Source organism: Pelodiscus sinensis, chromosome 7 (assembly GCF_052426305.1).
Source record: "Pelodiscus sinensis isolate ZL-2025 chromosome 7, ASM5242630v1, whole genome shotgun sequence".
NCBI lineage: Eukaryota > Metazoa > Chordata > Testudines > Trionychidae > Pelodiscus > Pelodiscus sinensis.
This window is the reverse complement of record NC_143058.1, coordinates 46,383,164-46,410,709: the sequence shown is the minus strand read 5'-3', so window position 1 is coordinate 46,410,709 and position 27,546 is coordinate 46,383,164. Positions and strand designations below refer to the sequence as shown.

Here is a 27,546-nt window from a genome sequence, read left to right as displayed (position 1 = left end):
TAATCTATGTTGTGCTTAAGTTCTCACTGTCATAGCAATAATCAATCACTGTGCTAAGTACAAATACTATGGTTGTCATTTGGTCATTGGCCACAGCCTTTCTGTTATATACTTTTAATTACAACATTCTTTAACTTGTCCCACAGACACAAGATCATTCCATACAAAATTCCTTTTCATGGGAATTTTTATATTTTATTCCGCACTTAACTCTTTAAGTCTTTTCAACTACATCCCATGGTTCTTCCTTGGCTAAGACTTTTGTGTCAGATTCCTCTCTGTGGAAAATTATATAAACATACTCCTCCAAGATGATTTTGAGAATTTATTTTCTTATCTGGGTGTGGGACAGAACCATACCTGGAGGTCAGAGCATTGTTCTCTACAGCCTTAATATCTGGAGCCTTAGGTTGTCACTTTGGGCTTTTAGGATTACAACAAGGAACAAGACGTCATGGACTTGTGACCATTGAGAGATGCCAATGTTGGATGTTAAAGTGGGAAATTGAGTCACAAGTCCACACAATTTAGGCTTAATTTTTGCCTTTGTACAATTTCAGACAGAAGTATTGCCACTTACAAAGTCTGAATATATACTAATGCTAATAACAAACACGATGGAATCAGTAAATGGGCCTAATTTACTGCATTCCAGGGCTCTGGAAAGTTCTTCCACCTTCCATGAGGGTCATCACCATCTCTTGTCCTTCAGTCCTATTCTTGCAGTTTCTGGTGCAGTGTTTCTCTAATTGGGCTTTGTCTACTTGAGACTTTTATACATCTCTGTAGTACAGATTACTTAAGCTTTATCCATAAGGTTTTTACCACATCACCCCTTCATTGGGGTGGGGATGGGGGGAATGTAATCTATACATTGTGAACACACAAACTTCAGTTGATAAACTAATGCATTTTTTCCTGCTGATTTTGTAGTTTGGGGGTCATTTCATTTTATTTACACCCTCTTCCTAGCTTTCCCAGAAAATGGGGATTTTTTTTATTATATGTTTGTGTTTTTTTATGTATCTCTTCCAACTTGACACATTATGTGTCTTGCCAGCAATAATATTTTAAACATAACAGCAACTTATATAAAATTTTTTGCAAAACTATGCTTATGCCAGGCAAGGATCTGCCCTAAGTGTTACCTCCTCTAAACTCATTCACTATTTATAGTTACAGATTATTAACATATAGCTTAAAAAGCTCTTAATTTTACCATTTAGCAATTTTTCATTTTATATTTCTGTACCTGTAGGTCATTTTTCTACTCCTTAATCTACTGTAGGGACTGGTATTTATGGAAAACATAACCCTTTTCTGTGAGTAATTTATTGTCTTTAAACATATGTTCTTCGAGTGATATCCCCATGAGTGCTCCACTCTGGGTGCTGGTGGATCCTTGCGTCGATGTCCAGAGATTTTTCTAATAGTGCCATGACGCACATATGCCCTGGCACCTCCTCATGCTGCTGGTGTCCATTAGGCACATGTGTGGTGCGGCCTCCACAGTTCCTTCTTTACTGTTCTCCGTGACGGATGGAGCTCCATTCTCTTGTCCCTTTTACAAAGAAACAACAACAAAAATAGTTCTCAGTTTTCCTTGTCTTTCCAAGTTTTGAATCCCTCCCGCTACCTTAAAAAAAAAAAGTTATTTTTTCTTCTGCCTTCGTCGTTCACATGGACTTTATTTTTCCCTCATGCCTGAATCCTCAGGCTTTAAACGGTGAGAGTCCTGCCGAGAGATTATGCCCTTTTCTGATAGGTCAGCTGGGTCACATAGCAGCCACCAGAGCTAGAACTGGGGCCACAGTGAGACCCAATCACTTTCCATACCGATCTCCAAAATACTTTCCCATCGGTTCAGCCTTCAATCCCCATTTGGGACCTTAATCACGTCATTAAGAGTTTGAATAAACTGCTCTTTGAGCCTCTAGCAACTTGCTCATGCTTATACCTATCCATGAAAGGCCACCAGAAAGGCAATATAACCTCCAGCAGGAGGAGGGGGAGCTTGCAGCATTAATGGCAGACCCTCTCCCCACCATACAGTATTCACTAAGGACAGAGTAACCCTTCGGCCTCACCCCAAATTCCTCCCGAAGGTCCCTTCTCCCTTTCATATTAACAAACTCATACACTTGCCCAAGCCGCACGCTGATCTATTCCAAGCTGCATGGCATATCCTTGATGTCCACAGAGCACTTACGTTCTATGTAGATCAAACAAAATCATGGAGAAAATTTTCCAGACTCTTCCTATCCTTTGCCAAATGTTCCAAGAGCTAAGCGGTCTCTTCCCAGAGGATTTCCAAGTGGATCTCATCATGTACCCACAACAAACAACCACCAGACGCTGTCACTGCCCACTCAACCCGGGCCATGATGTCCACAACTGCTTTCCTCAAAAACGTGCTTCTTCTTCGAGTGATGTCCCCGTGGGTGCTCCACTACAGGTGTCAGGCTCGTCCCGGCGCCGCAAACCGGAAAGTTCTTGCTAGCAGTAGCCCCCTCCGGAGGACCGCGCATGTGCAGAGCGTCCCGCGGCGTTCGCGCCTTTTCTGCGTCGCGCGGTCCGACCCGCCAGTTCCTCCTAACCGTCCACGGCCGCAGACGGATTTGGAACACGCTCCTCTCCTGAGGAGAAATCGCATTATTTCTATATTTCTATATTCTTTCCCAGTTAGCCCCTTCCTACTTAGTGTTAGTCAGTTATTGTCTTAGATTAGTTAGTTAGTAGTTAATAGTTTAAAAAAAAAATTCCTTTCCCGTTATAAACCCTGAGGGACACTCCGGCGAGCCCCTCAAGTTGGTCTTTCCCCGAGACCTCCTCAGTAGACATGCCCGGCTCTCCGGGATTTAAGAAATGTGCTTCGTGCGGAGAGGCCATGCCCGTCTCCGATGGCCACTCCCGTTGCATTCGCTGCCTAGGAGAAGGTCACATCCCCCAGAAATGTGGTCACTGTGCCAAGTTAACTGCACGCACAAGGCGCGACAGAGAAATGCGCCTGAAAATGCTGCTTTTCAATAAGGCTCTCCAGCCCCCGTCAGCAACAGAACGAGAGGCTCCGGGTGCGCATAAGTCCAAGGACGGAAGAGGCTCTGCTCCGTCCAAGAGCCTAAGTGCAGCAGACGCACGAGGCTCGTCGGGCCACCCTCCCACACAGGGAGCGGACAAGTTATCGAAAGCCCGCAGCACATCAGCGCTGAGCCCCGCACTCTCAGTGATATCGGTCCCGCCAGGCCGCCCGGAATCGGCACCATCATTGGCGGCACCAAGTTTCCGAGCGGCACCGCAGCCAGATACGGTGCGGTCCTCGGCACCGTGGCACTCGGCACCGTTGCCTCATGATCGCTCCCAGGCTAAGCCGGCACCTGGAGTCGACCCGGCACCGAAGCCTAAGCAGGCACCGAAGACTAAGCCGCAACCACCTAAGGCACCGGATACGGCACCGAGAAAACACTCGGCACCTAGGTCATCCCATTCAAGACCTAGTGATGCAGCTATCCCACACACTCAGGGCACGTCTGCACCAACCCGCACCGACCAACCATTGTGCGCGGCTGAGCCGGCTCCGTCTGTCGTTTCAGCACCGGCCCCTGCGGCCCTACAACCCCACGTCTCTGGGATTGATACGGCTCCACCATCCCCATCTTCTGCGCCTCGGTCACCACACCTTCCGGGAGAAGTCTCTGACGTTGCCTCAGTTGCCTCCATTCCGGGTAGCCCAGTCCCCCAGGCTCTACCATCCACGGCGGTGCCGACTAAGGCGCAAAGGAAGACCCACCATCCTCGCACACCTTCTCCAGGTTCAGATAGGGCGACTTTCTCCCCTGGACCATCGCTCTCACCACCTCAAAGACGGCGGGACCACTATTACAATTATTCCCCTACGCATCGCTATTACAGATCCCCAAGGCGATCCATTACACCGCCTCACTATCACCGCACATACTACTCGAGATCTCCGTATCGTTACTCATACCGCTCACGATCACCGTGATCTTCTCCTCGCTCCCGTTACTATCGCCACAGGAGCGCCGCTTCTTACTCTCCGCAATATTCACACCGTGGTTCTCGCCATCGTGTGCACACCTCGCCTCATTCTGATCGTTCACGTTCAGTCACAAGGCGCTCACCCTTGTCCCCAGACCGGCAACAATTATATTCGCCATGGCCGACTACCCAGGACTCTATTCCGCCGGCTCAACGCCCACCAACGCCTACCGGGGATGCGTCGTCAACCTCTGCCCCGCATGACGATACCACTCAGTCGCCGGTGGCAGAGCACCAGCCCGTGGCCTCTCCGACAGATGCCGCTTCCTCTTCCCCGGACGACGCGGTGTTTAACGACGAACCTCCTCTCGTGGACAACTACAAGCAATTTGAAAAGTTCATGAAACGGGTAGCACATTCACAAAACTTAGGTACCTCTGGAGCACCACCAAAACACCATGCCCTCCTTATAAACTTACAACAGTCCAGCAAATCAAAACTAGCTCTCCCTTTCGATGCCGCTATCCTGGAAGTAGCTAATGACATCTGGCAAACCCCGGCATCTATACCCCCTACCAATAAACGCACGGACAGGAAATACTTTATTGATGCCAAAGACGCAGAATTTCTTTTTACTCACCCCGTACCAAATTCCATCGTTGTCGACGCAGCCCAACAAAAGGCAAGGTCCGCACAAGCGAGAAATTCCACCGCGGACAAAGAAGCCAAGCGTCTGGACTTGCTCGGCAGAAAGGTATATTCGTCGGCAACAGCCACATTAAGGATGGCAAACTACTCCGCCCATCTTGCCAACCATGACTTCGATAACTACTCGAAGTTGGTGCCGTTGATACAACATCTTCCACATTCCAAAAGGGACGTACTGAAATCCATTGTGCAGGAGGGTTACACAGTGGCCCGTAATGCACTCCAGATATCTCTGGATATTGCTGACTCAGCTTCCCGCACTACGGAGACATCGATCGTCATGCGACGTGACTCTTGGCTGCACCTGGCTTCTGTGCCAAAAGATCTACAGCCTAAGGTGGAAGACCTTCCATTCGACCGAGCATCCCTGTTTGCCCAAAACACGGATCAAGTGTTTCACTCCGGAAAAGACTCCCGAACCACGTTAAGAACTCTCGGGATGTACACTCTGCCTTTCAGGCGCAGGAGAGCTTGGCCGTATAACAGACAAAGGCCTCCTCCTTCTTCTTCTTTTTATTCCAACCAACGCTTTAGACCTTACGACCAACATAGACAAAGGCAGCGCCCCCAACGCCGCCGCCAGCAGCCTAACAAAAATCACAACCAGCAACAACCTCGGCAGCAAGTTTGATGGACTTGTCGAGGGTCTGCGTATCATCCCCCTACTGGAATCCCCAACACGAGTAACCAAGCTCTTCCACCGCCATCTGAACCCTTACTCTCTTTGTTGGTTCACCATCACCACGGACCGTTGGGTCAGGGAGATCGTAACCTCTGGGCTTACCATTCCGTTCTCCACTTTACCTCCCACCAACCCCCCATCCCTGTCCCTTTTCAGGGACCCCTCTCACGACTCCCTGTTACGTCAGGAGGTCATGCACCTGCTTACCATAGGTGCGGTGGAAATAGTTCCTCCCGAGTTCCGAGGCAGAGGTTTCTATTCCCGGTACTTCCTCACCGAGAAGAAGTCGGGGGGATGGAGACCGATCCTAGATCTTCGCGGCCTCAACCGCCACCTGTGAAGACACAGATTCAAGATGGTTACTCTGGGTTCCATCATCCCAGCACTACAGAGGGGATTGGTTCGCGTCCCTCGATTTACAGGACGCATACTTCCATATTGCCATCCATCCAGCTCACAGGAGATTTCTACGCTTTACCGTGGGAGACGATCATTACCAATACACGGTGCTCCCCTTTGGCCTATCCGCAGCCCCAAGAGTGTTTTCAAAGACCATGGCAGTCGTAGCTGCGTACCTCCGTCGAGCCGGCATCACCATCTTTCCCTATCTCGAAGACTACCTCCTCACGGCCCCTTCGAGACAAGAGGCCGAGACCGCAGTTACCACTACAAAAGGTATCTTCAAGACTCTTGGACTAATTATCAATCTTCCAAAATCTACTCTGATTCCCGCCCAGTCCATCGTTTTCATTGGAGCCAAACTAGACTCTACCACCGCTATGGCGTACCTTCCTACAGACAGAGCCGACGCCATCCGGGACCTATCGAGCGTCTTGCTTATGGCCCCGGCAGTCTCATACCTTACCTGCCTGAAGCTGTTAGGCCACATGGCCTCCACCACGTATGTCATAACCTACGCTCGCCTCCGCATGCGATGTCTGCAACATTGGCTCCTCGTAGCCTACAAACCGGGAATTACCAATATCAACAGTTTCACACCTGTCCCTGCCCGTGTCAAGGAATCGCTCGCATGGTGGCTCCAACTGGCCAATACTCTGACGGGTGTTCCCTTCCGGATCCAATCCCCGTCAATTCAACTTACCACGGATGCGTCCCTTGTAGGCTGGGGGGCACATATGCTACACTATCGGGTCCAAGGATTATGGTCCCACCAAGAATCCCTACTTCACATAAACTTCCTGGAACTCAGGGCAGTTTTCAACGCTTGTCGCCGCTTCGTCCACCAGATACAGGGAACCACTCTACAGGTCCTTACGGACAACATATGCACTGTATACTACATCAATCGACAGGACCTTGTGTGCGGAATCAGTGCGCCTTTGGAACTGGGTGATTCGTCACAATGTCACACTCACAGCCTCCTATCTCCCCGGCAAAACCAATACAATTGCGGATGCACTCAGCAGATCCTTCCATTCCCAACACGAATGGGAACTCCTTCACTCCGTAGCCCGCAATCTGTTCCAGCTATGGGGCTACCCAGAGATCGACCTCTTTGCTACTCACGACAACAAGAAATGTCGCGCTTACTGCTCAAGAGCGGGCATAGGCACCCAATCGATGGGGGATGCCTTCCTGCTCAGGTGGGGAACATACCATCTCTTATACGCCTTTCCCCCAATTCCACTGATACCCCGAGTAATAGAGAAGATACTATCCGACTCAGCGACAGTAATCCTGGTGGCCCCCTTCTGGCCTCGCCAGACATGGCTCATGCAACTCATGCAGATGTCGGTATCCAGACCTCAACGACTTCCATGGATCAGCAACTTGATCTCGCAGCAAAACGGCAATCTTTTCCATCCGGACATCGACCGTTTGCACCTGACAGCTTGGCTCCTAACTGGCTCCAAGGCCTAGAGCTAACCTGCTCCCAAGCAGTCAGGGACGTACTAGTACAAAGCAGAGGCCACAGCACTCAACGATCTTACCTCTACAAGTGGCGTCGCTTCTTCGCTTGGTGCCAATCACAAACCATCAATCCCCTCAAAGCCCATATTCAGTGCATCCTAGACTATGTACTTCATTTACATTCGCAAGGCTTGGCTGCTGCTTCCCTAAGAGTACACTTGGCAGCAATTTCGGCCTTTCACGCTCCAATAGAGGGTTTTTCCGTCTTCTCTCATCCACTTATGAAGAAGTTCCTCAAGGGTATTTCGAATCTCTACCCACCGCATAGACCTATCTCACAACCATGGGACCGTACCCTCGTACTGGACACTCTTACCCGCCCACCATTTGAACCACTTGCAACTTGTGATTTACAGACTCTCACAATTAAAGTTACCTTTCTCCTTGCGATCGCCTCAGCTCGACGAGTCTCCGAGCTCGCGGCACTCTCTGCCGATCCTCCCTACACAGTATTCACTCAGCAGGGAGTCTCACTGAGATGTCATCCAGCTTTCCTGCCAAAGGTTAATTCGTCATTCCACGTCAATGAGCCTATAGTCTTTCCTACCTTCTACCCCAAGCCACATGCTACACCTGAGGAAGCCCGCTGGCACACATTAGACGTCAGAAGGACGTTGGCATTCTATTTAGACAGAACGCGTCCCTTCCGGAAGTCTCCGTGATTACTATTGTCACTGGCGAATCGCTCTAAAGGTCATCAACTGTCATCACAACGTATTTCGGCACATATCGTTAACTGCATCACTCGTTGCTATGCCCTCAGGGGCAGGTCTCTACCCTGTCCACCAACCGCACATTCAACCAGGAGTATGGCCGCCTCCACGGCTTTCATGAAGAACGTATCGCTACGGGACATATGCCATGCAGCTACATGGTCGTCCTCATCCACGTTTGCTCGACATTATGCCCTTGACCGTCTCAAAGCGGAAGACATAGCAGTCGCTCAGGCAGTTCTTTCTTCTGTGCACAAGTAATTCCAAAGCACGACCAGCGGTTAGATGACTGCTTCATACTCACCTGTAGTGGAGCACCCACGGGGACATCACTTGAAGAAGAAGAAATTGTTACTCACCTTGTGCAGTAACATCTGTTCTTCGAGATGTGTGTCCCTGTGGGTGCTCCACGACCCGCCCTCCTCCCTGCTTCGGAGCTCTGTCTTGTCTCTTTCAGATGTTCCGGCTAGGAGGAACTGGCGGGTCGGACCACGCGACGCAGAAAAGGCGCAAACGCCGCGGGACGCTCTGCACATGCGCGGTCCTCCGGAGGGGGCTACTGCTAGCAAGAACTTTCCGGTTTGCGGCGCCGGGACGAGCCCGACACCTGTAGTGGAGCACCCACGGGGACACACATCTCGAAGAACAGATGTTACTGCACAAGGTGAGTAACAATTTCTTCTAGAGGACATTTGCAAGGCAGCCACCTGGTTATCCGACTACATGTTTGCAAAATACTACAACTTACCTCTGCCATCATGTCATCTATGGCTGTTGGACAAGCGGTGTTATCCTCCAAGACAGTGGCAGAGCTCCAAACCCGCCTCCACGAATTGACTACTGCTTTGTAGTCACCCAGAGTGGAGCACCCATGAGGACAGCACTCGAAGAAGAAAAGAGAGTTACCCTGTGCAGTAATGGGGGTTCTCCGTCCTTCCCTTGTTTTGGAGCCCTCTTAGTCCAGTGGCAAGAGTGGAGAAGGAATGGAGGGGGGCCATGCAGCGTGTATGCGCCTAATGGACACCAAAGGCACAAGGAGGTGCCTGGGCGTGTGCACAGTGCAGCAGAGCACTGCTAGAAAAATGGCACCAGCACCTAGAGTGGGACACATCTCAAAGAACCTCCATTACTGCAAATGGTGAGTAACTCTTTTTGAAAGATCCTTTTTTTTTCCAGTGTGCAGTTTTGTTTGTGAATCATTACCAAAAAAATTATCAGAAATTTTACTGTTGCGTTTTGAGGGATGTCTCAGTTTTAGGACTCTGACATTTTAATGGTACTGAGCAGTAGTTTGTAGTTAGCTTGGTAAAAATAATGTTATTAATAAATCAGTGTTTGGGTCTTTAATCTGAATCGAAAGCATTTATTAAATGATTTATTAAGCATTAATGTTAAGTGTGGGAGAAGTCTAAGCTAAGGATGTTAAAGAGCAGTTTTTTGGCTAATCGTATAGTCGATACAATTTGTATCAATTACACAATTAGTTGAGAAGGGCCGCTCTGCAGAGCTGCAGCAGGGGTAGCTCCTGGAGCTGGCTTTGCATTTTAAATGTCGTAAGAGCTGCTGGTTTGGGATTATTGAGGCTATTTAGATTTTAAAAGTTAATTTGACAAGACTCCCTTCATAATGTAGCTGACAACTTCAGGAGTAAGGAAGTGAAGAGTTAAAGCTACAAGAAATAGAATGTACATATTTTTAATTTTGCATTTATCTTGCATAACAGACCTGCTGCTCCCAAATATTGGTCTATGGACAGCTGGGTGGTCTTACTTCTGTATTTGAGGAGACACACAAAAAGAAGCAAAATCTGATTGTGGGATTAAGTTATTTGAAAGGACAAAACTCTTATGAAAGATTACTAAAATATGTCAGTTCTTCCTTGTCACTCTTTCATGTTGCATCAATTGCTTTAGTTTCTAAACAAGAGATTTCATTATTTTAAATGGGAAGGTGAAGATCTATAATATGGCATCTCAGTTAGAGATGAAACCTCATAGAAGATCTCTCAACTGCTGCTTCAACCCACTGGTGTTCATAAGTTTCCAGTAATATTAATAGCAATGCAAAAAGTTGAGGCTTATCCTCTAAAATATTTTGGGGTCCTAAATTCACTTCAGTATATTTCTGGGTGTTTTTTTTTAATTGGCAGGGAAGAATGCATCCGTGGCCTTCCTCTACTATTTTTCTGCTAAAAGAGATCATTCGTTAGCTTCACCATGTAGTAGTTGATTAATTTCTTTGCTTATAACAGCATTTTTGTGTTCAATCTTGGATTCCCCATCTGTTCTCTGTAATGCCTATTTTTAAGTAATGCCATTTTGGTGATAAAAGAGATTCTGGTGTCCATTGTTGGTAGTAAAATGCTCATATACATTTTTAAGATTCTAATTTTGGGGTCTCTGGACAAACTTCTGGATTTTTCTAGTAATCCACATTTCAGGGGCAGGTGAACTTCCCTCCGCTCAGATTTCTAATAAACTGACAGTGAGAGCAAAGCAAATATTCAGTTAGCCAATGGGTGCATTTATATTTACACCCACTGTAAGCCCCTTGTACACTGGTGTTAAAGGGCCTTAAAGATAAAGGCTGTGGGTGCATCTAGACTGGCAAGATTTTGCGCAAAAGCATGCTTTTGCGCAAAAACTAGCTAGCTGTCTACACTGGCCACTTGAATTTGCGCAAGAGCACTGACTTTTAATGTACAAAATCAGTGCTTCTTGCGCAAATACTTTCATGCTTCCACTCGGGGGAAAAAGCCCTCTTGTGCAAGAATACTTGCGCAAGAGGGCAAGTGTAGACAGGGAAGAACTGTTTTGCGCAAAAAATCCCCGATGGCTAAAATAGCGATCTGGTCTTTCTTGCGCAAAATCACATCTAGACTGGCCACGGATGCTTTTGCACAAAAGCATCCATGCCAATCTAGATGTGCTTTTGCGGAAATACTTTTAACAGAAAAACTTTTAACTTGAAGAATGACATGTTGGAGGAAAAAACCCTAGCTCCAGTCCAACTATGTTTTTAGTTTGAAATAAAGTCTTGCAGTCTCCCTAGTGGATTTCATAATTGTGACAGTTTATATTAATATGTTCAGTAGTTCTACTGTATTTGCATATGCAGTAGAAATAGTGCATTGTGTAGTTTCGATTTGTAGTTAAAAGTCCATTCATGGTGTTCACTTTATTTGTTAGGTCTCCATCCACCAGGCCCTCCTTTAGCAAGACCTATTCTTCCTCGAGAAAGAGGTGCTTTGGATAGAATTGTTGAATACTTAGTTGGTGATGGTCCACAGAACAGGTAAAATTTTGCTAATTTGTAAGTAACAAACAGATCATGATCACAAATTTATGTTTTGCTGATGTATAGTGAAGAGACCCTGCTAACCAGTAAATGGATTGGGCATTTACTTGTTAAGACTATTTATATTAAAAGTTGCTCAGCTTAAATATTATACAGCAGTTCCATTGTTGCAATACTTAGCTTCAAATTAACACCTGTATTGTTACTCTTTTTTTAGATATGCCCTTATATGTCAACAGTGTTTTTCTCACAATGGGATGGCTCTGAAGGAGGAGTTTGAATACATTGGTAAGAGTTAACTTGCATAATCTGTTCTTTTAAAAAAAATACAAATATATGTCTTGTAGGTCATCAGAAACTGTTACAGCACTGGAACATTTTAACTCTAGATAAATACTTAGTACAAGCTAAGAAATGCCACATATGGTAACTTACTTCTCAGTAGCTTAGGATAGATTTAAAGTTTTTAAAAGCACTTTACTACAACCTTTAGGCCAAGGGTTTTGTGTGTGAAAAACTATTCAGTAGAAATAAGTCTTTTCCAGTACATACTTGAGAATCACTATGGGCTAGGAATAGTCCTCAAAAGGGTTTTATATCTTAAAAACTATCTGGCTTTAAAGTGCTCTACTTTACTAGAACTTAAAGAAAATCTTGTTTTGGCAAGAAGATCTCAGGGAGGCTTCATAACAGGAGTAGGAACAAGCCCTGGAGGTTGTATTTCAATTTATGGCTGACAATAACTTAAGGCAGACTTAGTTCTTTATTGAACACAGATGTTTTATTTTGCCTATTTTGTACAGTAAGTCTAATGTCTAAGAAATAGTTTCAGGCATCTCTCTTCTCTCTCCATTGCACTTGGATATCTGTCTCTTCTTTGGGGAAAAATAGATGCAGCCCAGTAGTCAATGCATATTTCATTTTTGATTGATACCACATAATGCATGTTGTGTATCAGTTTGAGGAACAAATAGTCCAGATGTGCAAGAAAGGGACCTTTATTTCATCTTTTGTAAAAATGTATTTTAAATTATTGGACAGCATACAGGCCTACCCATGATGGGGGCAGGGGTGGTTGGAGGAGGGCAAAAGTGGCAATTGCCCCAGGGCCCGACCATTCAGATAGGCCTGGAGCTCCCAGCTGCTGCCGCTGCTACAGCAGAAGTTGCAGTAGCTGGAGCCCTGGGCCCCTTTGATTTGCTGCAGAAGCACAAGAGTGCTGCTCTGCAACTCTGGAGGTGGAGGGAGAACAGCACCGTGGTCCAGGCGGTGCTAAGGGCTGACTGCCCTCAGCCCCACCCTTTCTAACATTGGCCCTGCCTCTTCTGGAAGCGCAGAACCACTGCCCCCCATTGTCTCAGGTCCTGACATGTCTGTTGGCCGTGCTGACACCTGATAATATTTTTCCAACACAAAGGTGGCTTTTCCTTACTAGCTACCACTGCAGAAGATTATTTTTAAAGTAATCGTGGAGTCTGCAGTTGAGTTTGATGAATGAACTACATTTAAGGACTATAGAAATACACAAAGCATTTTCCAAAGTAGTAGCAGATTGTGCGGGAGAAACAACTGAGACTATCACATGCAGATCCCATTGATGACAAAAGTGATCCTGGCGTAGTGTCTAGGCTGTGCCAGTTTCACTTGCTAATGTTACTACAGACTTAAGCAGAAACTGGCTGTTCCACCAAAGTCTTCAGGCCATGACTCACTCACAGGCCGGATAACTCCAGTATTAATATAAAATATGCCTTCTCCTAGACCAGCTGCCTACTGGTCTACATAATCTTGTCCACCCTAGCAATATACTGCTTTTTGTCTGGTTCCTACTCTTTGATCTGTCTGGATGGAGTGGTCCTACCAGGAGTTAAACTGCTGCCATAGCTCTCAGGGTCATGAAAACTCTCAAGCCTGCTCACAACATCAAGGTAGCCCCAAGGAAAGTAAATGACTGAGTAATAATTGATAGAATAATTTAAAAGTAATGGATATCTATACTGGACTATGTAAAATAAAAAACAAGATAATAGTCTTATTTTATAAATCTGTAAGTATACTTTTCTTCCATAAACAAGCTGCCAGTGACTCAAATAACAGATAAAAGATTGTTTATATATTTGGCATCACTTTGTGTATCATGAGATGCATATTTTGTTGTTTGTGATGCTCCTCTGAACACTAAGCAATAATGTTCACAAATAGCAACAGCAGAGCAGAAAGTAAACATACACTCAGTAAGTCCACAGAGAAAAAGGGAAGAAGTTTAGAGGGACCAGAGTAGATTTAGGTGGTGTTACTCTAAAGCATGAAGTATGCTTCATTGTTTTTTAAAACTGGTTAATAGAACTATTTTCTAATTTAAAGACAAAAGTTCTGTAGTGTCTTTAATATCTTCACTGAGCTTTATTTATTGGAAAATGTGAATCTGAATACTAGTATGTTGAGACTAGAAGTTACCTAAGAGAACATCGACACAGCAGGGCAAAAGTTGAATTAAGATACACAACTTCAGCTACGTCAGTTGCGTAGCTGAAGCCGAAATAGCTTAATTTGGCTTTTGGCGCTGTCTACACAGCAGGAAGTCGAAGGCAGAACACTCTTCCTTCATCTTCCCTTACTCCTCGTGAAATGAGGGTTACAGGAGTCAGAGGGAGAGGTCCTCCAAAGCAAAAATTAATTCAAAATAATGGCTTGCTGTGTAGATGCACAGTATGTTGTTCAAAATAAGATCCGTTCTTCCAAAATAATGTTTCTGTATAGACATGCCCTTAGTGAGATTACTATTGTATATGCTTTTGTAAACCTTTGTTCAGCATTTAGGTGTGCATACTGCTTTTTCCTGAATCCTGCAAGAAAGACTAGACCACAAGCTCCACGACTCCCAGATTTCAGTTGTGAAAAGAAGCAAATAGAATTGCAAACTGCAGTTGGACCTTTGCATTCCGGAGGGGAAAAACTAGAAGAGAATCCACCAAGGGATGGTATGTAATAATCCTGTGAAGCTTGCCATTATTAATGTTCACTGAAATCCTTTTGTCACTATTCTTCCTGGTTTAGACTTTTTCCCTTAAAGAGCAGCTTTTTTAAAGCATTATTTGTCATGAGCTCTCCGGCATCATTTAAATGTTTGATTTAAATTGGGGTGGGGTATCTTAGGCCTGGGAACCAGATGTGGCCTCCAGCTTGCCTGGCTCAGGGGGAGGGTTGCCAGATGGTATAACCAAAAATACCAAACACCCCTCCCGTACCCCCCCCCCCAAAAACAAAAACACTGGGAACAAATTCTGTTAAAGGAAAGGGGGGGAGGGGAAGGGGAGAGACCAAAGTTGTTGAGGGGGAAGAAAAAAAAAGGATTTTTAAGCAAAAAATAATTAAAAAATCAGCATGGCCCCTTTAAGAAAAGGCTTTTTTGGACGATGGCTATTTTGTTTTTCTGCTCCAGCCACAAGACAAGCCCCTGCGGAACCAGGTAAGCGGGTGGAGGGGTGTCCGGGGGCTGGGCCCAGTTGCTGAGTGTGTCATAGGGTTGCCAGGTGTGTGGTATCTTCGCCTCCTGGCAGGGGGGAAAAATCAGAAAATACCGGACATTTTAGGTGTCGTTTTTTTTTTTAAACCAGACAGGAGGCGAAAATACTGGACTGTCCGTATCAAAACCGGACACCTGGCAACTCTACTCAGGGACCCCTTTACATTGGGGAGCCAGTGCTTGCACTCCAGCCTTCCCCTCCCCTCTGCTGCCCCACCACAGGGCTGGAACGCACAGAATCTACTAGGCTGGGCTCTCCTAGGCTCTGTTGTGCCAGGAGAATGTGGGGAGTATGTTTCTCCTTCTCAATTGGGTGCTACATTAGTGAGGATTTTATTTTATTTTATTTTATTTCTCACTTGTGTGTGGCCCCCGCTGACTTTTCTGTGGGTCAGGGACCTCTGACCCAAAAAAGTTCCCATACCCCTGATTTAAATTAAAAGAGCAATTTTTGTAGTGTGTGTATTTTGCATTTCTTAGTGTTTGTAATTTACTCTTCATCTGCATGACTGAAGGGTTTTTAGCCATAGAGTTCCTTAAAATTCAGTCTTACTTCACTTGTGTCTGGCAAGGTTATTTTTCCTTTGAAAATACTGGTTACAGAAACCTGTTTTATATTATTAATAAGCAAATAGAAAATCTAAACTGTATATTATATGCACAGTCAAGACAATCTGTTCCTAAGTGGTTAAATTTCACTTTTTTAAAAAAAAGCAGGTCAATTGATTGAGGTGGGTTGAAATTCCTGCCTTTGTTCCTTAAGTTAGTTTTGCTATTTTCCTCAGGGCAGGAAAATCTAGTAAAACTGCCCAAGAGTTCAAAGACAGATTGTCAATTTTAATTTAACAAAGTTCCTTTTGAGAAATTTTATAGTCTGCAAATACAGTAGGTGTCTAGTGTTCAGCCAACAAGAAGATGCAATATTTTCAGGAGAGTTTAGAAAATAGTTGTAATTAAAACCAAAGAATCTTCAGTTAAATTTTACTTTGATTATGGATTTCTCTTGGGTTCAAACCAGACAAGATCTAAAGCATGTGGGGTTGGCAGTTCATGTCACTATATGCTTAGCTGAAGAGATTTAAAATGTAACTGACTACAGGAAATAGTTCTAGTAGCTTAACAAATAAAACTCCCTTCCTGTTGTAATCTTTTCATGTTGGGTAGAGAGTGGTATTGTTTTTCACTTTGTTTGTAGAATGAAGAGGCAGGGTGACCATCTTTGCATTACCCAGAGGACAGATTAATAAATGGGGGAGGATCGTAGGGGTATATTAAGACCTTTAATGGCTTACACTGTTTAAAAACACAATTAATGTCTGATTTTTTGCTAATAGTGCTGAGAGTTCTCTAAAAATACCACATGTCCAGAATTCTCTTTATTGATGTCTAATTCCTTAACATGAGTCATGTAGGAAACTGTGTCTGGGTCTTGAAATGTGATCCAGCGAGGCACCTGCACACTGGCTTGAGAGCTCTAACTTACTCAATATGCTCCAACTTCAGGTAGCTCATGTGATATGTCTAAACTGCAAACAAAAACCTGAAGCATGGAGTTTGAGTTCAGGTCAATTGATTCAGCCTCCTGGGGCTTGGGATTCAAGGCTAAAAAAAGGGATGTAAATATTCCACTCAGGTGTGTGTGGGGGGCGGGCTCCAGACTCCACCACCATCCTCTCTTTGACTTCTAAAGCTAGAGCTCTAGCTGAGTGGGGACATCTACACTGCTATTTTTAACCCCATGGCCTGAGTCAATAGACTGGGCTCTGAGATTTGGCACTGTGAGGTTTTTCTTTGCAGTGTAGACATAACCTCAGAGGCTCCAGAACGTTCAAACCAGTTCCTTTCTGACAGGTCAGTGAAGGAGCTGCTCAGTGGCTCTGCGAGAGTGCCACTTACTGTTTAGCCCTTATTCAGGGCCTTGCGTTTTCAGTTTCTAGTCAATCTTAACTTAATCATAAAAATCATAGAAATGCAGGGCTGGAAGAAACCTGGAGTAGAGGCAGGTCTGATTAGAGGCTATGTGTACGCTTCTAGTTTCAAGTGTTGCTGCTGCGGCAGTGCTTTAACATGGCAGCATGGTCCTGGCAAAAGCTCTGGACAAGAGCTTGCTCAGTGCTCTAGGTCAGTCTTTCTCAACCAGTGGTATGAGTACCCTTAGGGGTACTCGAGAGAACTCTGGGGGCGGGAGGGGGGAAGGATATATATCAATACAACTGAAATTTGAAGAAAACTGAATTTTTGTTTTAAGTTTTACAGTGTTTTATTATTTTTGTAATTTTACACCCAAAAATTTCATCTCCCGCCCAGCTAGGATTAAGTTGTTTAAACAAATGTGTTGCAATGGTAGGAAAAAAAAGTGTGTGTCTGAAAACTGTAGGTACTGGGGTACTTTTTTTTTAAAGGGGTACTTTATAAGAAAAGGTTGAGAAACACTGTTCTAGGTAAACCACCTCCACAAGGGAAGTAGCTAACCAAGATGGCAGCCTGTTTACAAGGGTGCTTTACAATGCTGTTTTTTCACATCCCAGAGTGAGAAAGTTACAGCGCAGTAACTTGCCAATGTAGACAAGCCCCAAGAAAACCTACACAGTCCTTGCGGGTGTTTGTCCAGCTTGTTCATAAAAATGATGGGATTTCCTGTGCTCCCTTTGTAACATCTTCCAGAACTTAACTACACTTTTATAGTTAGAAATGTTTTTTTAACATCTAATTTAAATCTCCCTTGCTACAGATTAAGCCCACCACTGAAGAGAGGACAAGAAGTAGACATGGAAAACAATCCATCTTATTTACAATAGCCGTTATATTTGATGACTGTTAATAGAACATTCTGCAGTCTTTTTTTTTTCCCTCAATCCCAACATGCAGTTTTTTTATCCTTTTCTCGTAGGTTCAGTCTTTTCACCTTGCTTATGTTTGGCTCAAGAATGGTCTTATATTGCAGTGTAGTCTTATATACTAAGGAGAATGAAGGTCTTCTGCTTAACAGGGAAGGAGAGCTATAACTGATGACATCAAAAAGGCTGAGGTGCTTAATTCCTATTTTGTTTCAGCATTCACTAATAAGGTTAACTGTGGCCAGATGGTTAACAATTAATAACAACAGAGATGAAGAAACGCATGCAATTTGTCCGTCTCTCCACTTTGTGTAGGATTCCTTTTTTATTTTTTTCATATAATTAAAAAGCTCCTGATGGAGCCATATTGGCTTTATTAGTCTTCCTACCTTTCCTACCTTTTAATCTCCTTAGTCATGCGGTTTCAGGAGGTTCTTACTTGCACTCAATAAACTCAGGGTGCAGCAAAGTGAAGGAACTCCAAAGTAGCTATTTACAGCCCCCTACTTACTCTTGAGGCTGATTCTAAACTGTGTTTTCATCATAGATTAAAGCAGCCCAGCATGTAGTTGCTTTTATCTGTGAGCTCAGTATTCATAGAGGGAAAATCTGTGAGCTCAGTATTCATAGAGGGAAAATCTTACTATTCTTTAAGATGATATCTTGTAATAACTGCTTCTATGAAAAGAAGTAATTTTTCCCTTGCATTTTCTCAGGTATGTTACATTAATATTCCGTATATTATGCTGAACTTAATTAACTATGGAATCATCTTTCAAATGATTTTTAATCATGAAAATCATAATGGTCATCAGTTTGGTTTTACCAGTGTGATCTGAATTATGTAGTTAAACACTGAGTTTTTTATTGAACACAGACCCAGATCTTCCTGCTGTTTATTGCAGATAAAATTGTAAAGTATCTCTCCCTTCTATTAGCCATTTCTTTTCCAAAATTCTCTGAGGAGAATGCAGAGTCAGAGAACAGATAAGCAGGGAAGTCGCTGATATAACAGAAAAAGGATTAAAGGGTTCTAAAACAAAACATGCAGTCTAGACATTTAACTGTTAATTGATAATAAGTATGAATGTATACTCTGTGCCCCCAGACCACATTTTTATAACAGGCTGGGATTTACAGAAGAAGGATGTTAGGTACTCAGCATCTATTCTTAATGGAATGTGTGCGTCTCATTTCTTTATCTTCTGAAAATGTCACCATCTGATTTACTTGGTAAATGCTGTATCTTTTGTTCTTGTAATACATAATAGGCATATAAAACAAAATATTAACTCTCTACATTTACTATATAAAAGGAAATATTTTCTTATACCCATATTAGATGATGTACTATAAGTTGGTACTAATTCATAATTTGTCATTCTGCACAAACTGCCTATGACTTGGTTCAAGGCATTTCACTTGCACAACCCTGACTTATGAAAACAATCTCTTCTCTCAGACTGTCAAAGTATTTTCAGTAGGTCACTTTTGTCAGATCTAATTTATAACATAAACTCGTCCTACAAGTAGTTTTAACCCATGCTTATTTTAAAGGCTTTAATTAATGTGACTCTGTAAACTTAAACTGCTAAAGTTTCCTTTTAATGAGATATAAACTGTAAGGATTTTGCAGATCACCTATTAAGGCTGTTCTCTCTTGGCAAGAAAGAACATGTTTAATTACAATTACAACAGATGTTGGCACCAGTCAGAAATTAAATTTGGATCAGTAACCCCGTTAAACCATATCATTGGAGTAAGGCTCATGCCATTACCAACATAGCAAAACCACAGTATGATAGGCAAAATTCCTAGCCACCTTCAATAAAGATCATAGTGACCTGGCCCAGATCCCCCCCCCCTCCTCCCCCACACACACTTTTCTGTCCAAAATACAGGACTATGTAGCACTTTAAAGACTAACAAGATGGTTTATTAGATGATGAGCTTTCATGGGCCAGACCCACTTCCTCAGATCAAATAGTGGAAGAAAATAGTCACAACTACATATACAAAAGGATACAATTAAAAAAAATGAACACATATGAAAAGGACAAATCAAAAATCTTGTTAGTCTTTAAAATGCTACATAGTCCTGTATTTTGTTTCAGCTACACCAGACTAACACGGCTACATTTCTATCACTTTTCTGTCCAGGTATTCACTAGCCTGCTGCTTTATCTTTTGTGTTCACAGACAGGCATGGAGGGGGGTGGGATTATAGTACCTGTTGACACTAAAACACTAGATTGAGTGCCCTTCTTTTCTCCATGAAATTACTTATACAAATCTCAAATCAGATAGAGATTAGTCAGCAGAAATATGCTTGAGGAAAACTAGTTGAGCAAATTGCTCTCACATGCCTATCATCTTATCTTGCATCTGAATCAAAAGGACTAGTGCTTAGTAAATGTTTGAATTGAGCTCTAAATGGCTGCCTCGATATATCTCAGTAATTGAGACATTCTTGAGATAAACTGGTAGTTGCCTTTTCTCTGTTAGATTACTATTCAGTCATTCTACTACTAAATCTCCAAGGGTATGTCTACACTACCCCGCTAGTTCGAACTAGCGGGGTAATGTATGCATACCGAACTTGCTAATGAAGCTAGCTAGCTATTCCGAACTATCTGTACGCCTTGTGGAACGAGGTGTACAGATAGTTCGGAATGGCTACGTAGTTCGAACTATCTAGCCCGTGCCGCGTGTAGCCGCGCGGCACGGGGTTCGCACTAGCCGGCTTTTAAAAATGGCGGCACCGGCTTTATGCTAATGAAGCCCGGGAAATTCAAATCCCGGGCTTCATTAGCAAGTTCGGTATGCATACATTACCCCGCTAGTTCGAACTAGTGGGGTAGTGTAGACATACCCCAACAGAATTTTTAAGAAGCCACAAAGCACAGTTCTACTGACTTTGCTCATCTGCTTCCATTTGAAGACAGAGTAGAGTGCTTTAAAGTAATCATGTGTAGTCTTCCCTTTGTCCCATTAGTCGGGATCAGCTGCTCTTTGTTCTGTTAAATGCATCATACTTAGTCCCTGAAAAAAAGCCAAATTATGATACTGAAAATATTTGATACACAAAAATGGAGTAGTATATTGGGACAAAACTGTAGAAAGGCAACAACGTTACAAATCTCGGAAGAGATGGTTCTGTTTTATTTGACCTTGAGTAATTGGGATTCTAATCTGAGTGTGACACAGAATACTTAATTGCATTGCCAATCACCTTCTGATGCAAAAATATCAGGCCTCAATCAGCTTTTCAGTTCCTTAAGTCAGGAGACGATGTTGAACATGTCAGGGAATTCTGGAAGGAGTGGACAAGGCTGGACTTCATTGCTTTAGTTTCTTGGTAATCAGAGAGAGTAGTATTGAATTTGCTCTTTCCCTTTCCACCAAGGCCCATCATGGGATTCCACAGGTCTACTTTCTCATCCGTCTTATTCATTGCCAGTATAGCTCTGCTAGAGTTAATGAGACTGCCTGCGCTGAAATAGTCTCAGTATGCTGACATCCAACTTTGTATCTTATCTATCTAGGGCAGTGGACTCCATCCTTTTTAAGCACAAGATCAATTTTTGAATTTGTATGCAATCCAGGATCTACTTCAAACCTGAATACCCTTGCTTCACCTCCTTCATGCCCCTTCTCCAAGGCCCCGCCCTCTGCTCACTCCATCTTCATGCCCTCCCTTCCCCATTCTCACTCACTTTCACCAGGCTGGGGCAGAGGCTTGGGGTGCAGGCTCTGGTCTTGGGTTAAGGGATTTGGAGTGTGAGAGGGGCCCTGAGCTGAGCTTGGGGCACAGGAGGGGGTTCCAGGTACAGGCTCTGGGAGGGCATTTGGATACAGGGGTGCTCAGGGCCAGGGCAGAGGATTGGGGTGCAGGAGAGGGTTCATGACTGGGGAAGGTTTGTGGGCTCCAGCTGGGCCCTGCTTACCTCAGGTAGGTCCTGGGTGGTGGAGCTAAGGCAGGTTCACCCCTGTTCTGGCCCTGCACCACTCCCAAAAGGAGCCAGCAAACTCCACATCCCCAAGTTTTGTTGTGACCCCCTCTCTGCTCTGTGGAGATAGGATACAAAGTGGGAGAAGGGGCACCTTGACATCAGCAACCCTCTTCCTCCTCTGCCCTGCACAGAAAACAAGAGGCTCCTGAGGGGCCTGCTCCAAGGTAAAGGGCGGGAGGGGCATTTGAAGTGCCAGCACTTGATAGCCTCTTGGCCAAACCAGTCAGAGGCTCCAAGATCCACCAGTAGATTCTGATCTACTTGTTGGTGACCATTCTAGAGAGTATGTTTTGCTATTTTTCCTGGTGCCTGTGTTTGATGAGAGTTTGACTGAGGGTATGTGTACTCTGCAAAGTTTTGGCAATGAAAGTAATGTTGACATGCAAAAGTTGCCAAAGCATATTTCGACTGGCTCCCTATGTCAAGAGCTCATGGCCACATTTTTAGCTGCCTTGTCAACAGACTGAGCAATGCACTGTGGGCATGCATCTCACCATGCTTGGCAACACCACCTTTCACTAGGCACAGTGGGGAAACAGAACAAAGTGCAGCACATCTTCAGAATGTGCAAAACGTCCCATCAGGCACTACTTGTTTCCCCTGCACTTAGCTCGTGTCCAGCTTCCTTTTGCACGATTTCTACAACTGCCATTCTTTGCTGTGCATTCCAGCATCTGCAGTAAGAAAGCATGGATTTTATACTTCTCTTCTATGCTGTGTTCAGTGTTGTGAGGACATCACACATTGCAGGAGAGTTACTGTTGAAGTTACTGTCAGAAGAAGAGTCACAGGCCTGAAATGGACAGCAGCAACCTGTCAATGCATTTGGCTGTCTCAGAGTTCCTGTACAGGAGAGACAATTGCTTTTGGGCTGCAGGGTAGCACTGTCATGCAGCTGTGGGATGAGAATGTTAGTCTACAGAACTTTAGGATGCGTAAAGCAATCTTCTGGAGTTGTGTGCTGAGTCAGCTCCCAAACTGTGTGGTGAAAGGACAACCCAATGAGAACTACCTGGTCAGTAGGGAAGTGTGTGTGGCAATTATTGTGTGGAAGCTGGTGACTCCTGATTGCTACCTTTCTGTTGCAAATCAGTTGGAGTGGGGGTGTCGACCTCTGGAGCTGCATTACTGCAAGTGTGTAGGGTAATAAATTGCATTCTGCTGTGGAGGACCCATGACTCTGGGGAAGTTGGATGACATAGTGACTGACTTTGCAGAAATCGGCTTTCCTAACTAGTGGGGCCAGTGATGACACACACATTCCAGTTGTTGCCAGTCCACCTTACCACAGAGTATATCAGCAGGACGGGATTCTCAATGCTCCTTCAGGTGTTTGTGGATCACTGTTGGCATTTCACAGACCTAAATGCAGGGTGGTCCGGAAAGGTGCATGGCACACACATTTTCAGAGACAGTGACCCGTTTAGAAAGCTGCAGGTAGGGACTTTCTTTCCAGAGTGCAATATTATAGTGGCTTATATGGAAGTGCCTATAGTGATCCTGGGAAACCCAACTTACCACTTACAGCCCTGGCTCATGAAACCGTTCACAGGACACCTGAACAGCAGTGAGGAGGACTTCAACAATAGGATGAGATGATGCCGTGTGGTTAGTGGAATGTAGTTTGACAGATTGAAAAGGAAATGAAGGCGTCCCTATGGCAGGCAAGGCCTTATGGAGGATCATAGCCCTAGGGTTAAAGCCGCTTGCTGTACTTTGCATAATCTGTGTGAATAACAGTAAAATGTTTTCTCAAGGGTAAAGCACTGAAGCACAGTGCTTGGCTTCAGAGTTAGAGCAGCCAGATACTACGTTCTGTTAGAGGAGCTCGTAGGGCTGCCATTAACATCAGGGCTGCTTTGAGGAACTACCTTGGCAATGAGGACTTCTTAAATGCCTCTTTTGGGATTGCTTCCCTGCTGCATCCCATTCCTCATCCCAAGTAACACAATTCTGTGAAGGAGTGCGCTTTAAGAGCCTGTACCTGGGGCCTGAGTAACTGGTATTGGTTGTGGAACAGAAAATTAAACCACTGTACTATTAAAAATGTTTGCATTTATTGATCCCTACAAATCACAGCACACGTCTAAGATCCGTGCTTGCTGGTAATGGAGGGTTTGGGGTAAGGTGAAGCCTCAAAACCTTGTTTGGGTCCAGCTATCGCAGTCCCGGTTGTTATAGGGAGTGGAGTGTGGCAGAAATGGAGGATTCCCAGACAGTGAAAAAGAATGTTTGAGTGTAGAGAGTGGATTGCTGGATAAAGAATTTTGTATGTGTTGGAGGGAAGTTGAGATCAGGTCTGCTGACTCTGCAGCTTGATAAACACTTGAGCATCTCTGTTTTTTCTTCCATGACCTTGATCATGTGTTCAGTGGTGTCTTTCCTATCCTGCCTTTCGCTTAGCCATTGCTCCTCCCTTTTTTTGGACCTCAGTTGAGCAATGCTTCAGAACCTCCCTCACAAGAGCCACCCTGTTTCGCTTGGGGCTCCTCCTTAGTTGATGCAGTCTGTCAGCTGGAGAAGTCTTTTGAGTTTTCAAGATCTCATCTGCAACACAGAATATAATAAAAATGGATTGTTAAATTCCTGCTCAAAATTGAAATATTTCACTTACAAGCACATTTTTCAACATATGCAACCACTTTCCAACTGGCCCTTGAAAGATACACACCTCTCATGTACTGTAAACATGGTGAATTTGAGGGAAGGGGAAATGGGGGATGAGAAGTGTGCATAGGGGTATGAGAAAATACAGTCCCAGCTTGTGCAGCAGGTTTGCATGGAAATTATTCTAATAATGCCACACTTTCCCACAGGAGGAGATCATTCTTGCCGATATTGCACTGATGAGGGTAGGCAGGGAAACCAGGGCTCAACTTCTGAATGCTAGGGGCTGTTGCCCTGTTCTTTATGCAGCTAAATCGTGTGCCACTTTGGTTCCTGCACCACTGATTGCAGAACGGCATGGGAGAGTGTCCTAGCACGTGGGAGGAAACATGTCTGCATTGCCATGGAACCTGCAAGAGAAGAACAATAAATACTTCAGGAAAAGTTTGCAGAGCATCTCTCTACAGGATTCAGTTGCCGTGGAAGACCTTACTTGGACATAATGTCTAGCCATATGGGGCTACACACAGCTCACAGAAATACAGCACCCCTCCTACCTTTCTGTGCCCTAATCCGTTGCTGCGCTCCCCAAACCAGAGCCACTTGCTCTGCCCCTGTGTCTCATACCCTGCTTCCTGCTCCCTGTTGAGCTGCTGCTGAGACTGGCCATTTGCCTTTGGGACTTGAAAACAGTTCCTGGCTATCTGCCACACCAGGCAACCTTGCTGTGAGGCCCCCATCATCCAGCTCTGCTTTTTCATCTGTGATTTCATCATCAGGGTTTAATTCTCTTTTTGCTGAGTTAGTGCCCTTGGAAGTATCCAGAGAGCTCTTGGTGGAGGAGGTAAGGTCGCCCCCCCAATATTGCTTCCTGCTCCTTATAAAACTGGCATGTCTTGGGTACAGCACTGGAGTGAAAGTTTGCCTCTCTGACCTTATGGTAGGATTGCCTCAGCTCATTTATCTTAACTCTGCACTGCAGTATGTCCTGCTCATGCTCTTTTTCACACAAGGATTGAGAAAAGTGCCTGTACATCCGTGTTCCCTCTAAGATTTTCCATCCACGAGCACAGTGAATTGTATCTTGTGTGCAAACGAGGTCATGTGCACGTGATTGGATGTGTGCCACTGTGGCACTGCTCCCCAAGAGATTCTCCCAGGTAGTGTATCCCCCCCCCCCCCCCACCTCTTGGGGAGAAGGTGAGCTGCTCCCTAAGCAGCCTGTATGCAGGGCACTCACTGGAGCAGCCACATCACAGTTCAGCTGTAGTTTTGGGCATTTGCCATGCAGCCAGCCCAAGGAGCAGTCCAGAAGTCACTTTGTGGCCCTGAGCACTGCTCCAGCCCTGGGGAAGGACTGGAGCTGGTCCTGGCCACCGGAGCAGGCCCCCGGCCCTCCAAGCTGGCCCACAGTCCCTGGACCACTGAGCAGGCCCCAGCCCAGCTGCCCATCTTGTGTCAGGTCACCAGAACAGGCCCCAGCCTCCCCCACTGCACAGCAGGTCCTTGCCCTGGCCACCCACCGTGCAGCCCCAGTTGGCCACTGGAGCAGCCCACCCTCATGTGGCCTCTGCTGCCCTCCCAGCTGCGCCCTCCCCTACCCCCCTCAAATGCTTCCTCAGCCACCCCAGCTGCTGGAGCAGCCACCTGCTGTACAGCTCTGCAAAATTAGTGGCCAGGCAAAGAAATTTTTTGTGCACAGCCATGCAGGCGCGCCCCTTAGCAGGAACTATGCTGTACATATCCCAGTTCCTATGGGTCTCTCTCAGCTGCCACTGCACAGACTTGTCTCCCCATGTTATGGTTCAAAACCTTCGCAGCTGTCGAAGCAGGAGAGGCTTGGTGGGATAGTCAACCTTGATCGTGTGTGTGTGTGTGTGTGTGTGTGTGTGTGTGTGTGTGTGTGTGTGTGTGTGTGTGTGTGTGTGTGTGTGTGTGTGTGTGTGTGTGAGTGTGTGTGTGTGTGTGTGTGTGTGTGTGTGTGTGTGTGTGTGTGTGTGTGAGAGAATTTTCGTGTACCTGGCTGCAGGTGGCGGCAACAAAAAAGCCTCCTGTAGTACACACTTGCATGATTGTTGACAGTAAAGCAAGGGAGAAAGAAAACCCCACCTCATGGAAGAGGAAGTTTTTTGTCTCAAAAACTGGGCAGTTTTTGCAACTTTTGTGGCTATTAGATTTTTGTTGCCAAAAGGAGGGGGTGGGTTGGTGACATAACTTGATCATTTTGCTATGCCCTGAGACTCAATCCTGAGAAGACTCATAACAAATGTGGAATTGTAGTAAGGAAGCTGATATGCTGGTGGAAGTTACCATTCACACTAAGTCAGGGGTAATCTACAAAATTTGTTACCACAGATGGTAGTTGGGTTGTTTGATAATATTACCATCTGCTTTTGGATAATCAAATAGTGAGAGTGAGAAGGAACTTCTCTCTCTTTGTATTTGATCAGGAGATAGCAGACATCTCTCTGATGCTTGTCTTTAATTCATGCTTTTGTCACCTGTACTTTGTACTCTTATGATGATCCTACTCAACATTTAAGTGGAAGCTAAAGCTAGTGCATAGTTCATCATTTCACTTCAGAAGTGTGGTATCTTCAAAAGGGAGATTCAGAAACATAGACTGAAGTTCAGCAGCAAACTCCAAAGGCTCAGCCATGCATATCTGTGAGTACTTGTCTACTTTGCCTCTCTACTGCGCTGTAACTTTGTTGCTCAGGGATGTGAAAAAACATCATTCCCTTCCCCCCTGCCCAAGTGCAGCAAGTTACAGCCCTGTAAAGTGCCATTATAAACTGTCTCCCAGTGCTGTAAACTACTTCCTTCCTGGAGGTGGTTTACCTAGAGCCGTGACCACACTTCTGTGTTAATGGGGTGTCATGACTGCACTTTAAACTTAGTCTTGGGCTTTGTCTATACTTCTAAGTGATGACCCCTTTGTTTAGCTGCCTACCAGATGCTCCAGAAGAATAGATGCCAGTTCAAATGTCAGATACTTTTGAGATACTGAGAGACAGATTGAACCGCTCTAGCCTAGCACCTGACTAGTACCGAACCAGAGAATTTACCCGATCATAGAAGGTCAGTGTTGTCTAGCAGCATTACAGGGACTTCCACTGCTCACTGTCTCTTAGAAGACATTAAGGGGTAAATAACAGCACAAAACAATGAGGATATGTCTAGACTACAGGGTTTTTTCAAAAAAAGTGGCCTTTTTTCGAAAAACTTCCCCTGC

General features: G+C 44.9%; 1 protein-coding gene across 4 annotated transcripts in view; it reads left to right on the top strand.

Annotated features, from left to right (window-relative positions):
* Nucleotides 1–27,546, top strand: part of LNPK (lunapark, ER junction formation factor) — a 126,303-nt gene that overhangs the window by 90,478 nt on the left and 8,279 nt on the right. For all 4 annotated transcript variants that reach the window (XM_089779769.1, XM_075933691.2, XM_089779770.1 and 1 more), the window contains exons 10-12: nt 11,220–11,325; nt 11,546–11,616; nt 14,142–14,309. In XM_089779769.1, the coding sequence (XP_089635895.1) occupies nt 11,220–11,325; nt 11,546–11,616; nt 14,142–14,309 (345 nt within the window). The remainder of the gene's footprint in view (nt 1–11,219; nt 11,326–11,545; nt 11,617–14,141; nt 14,310–27,546) is intronic.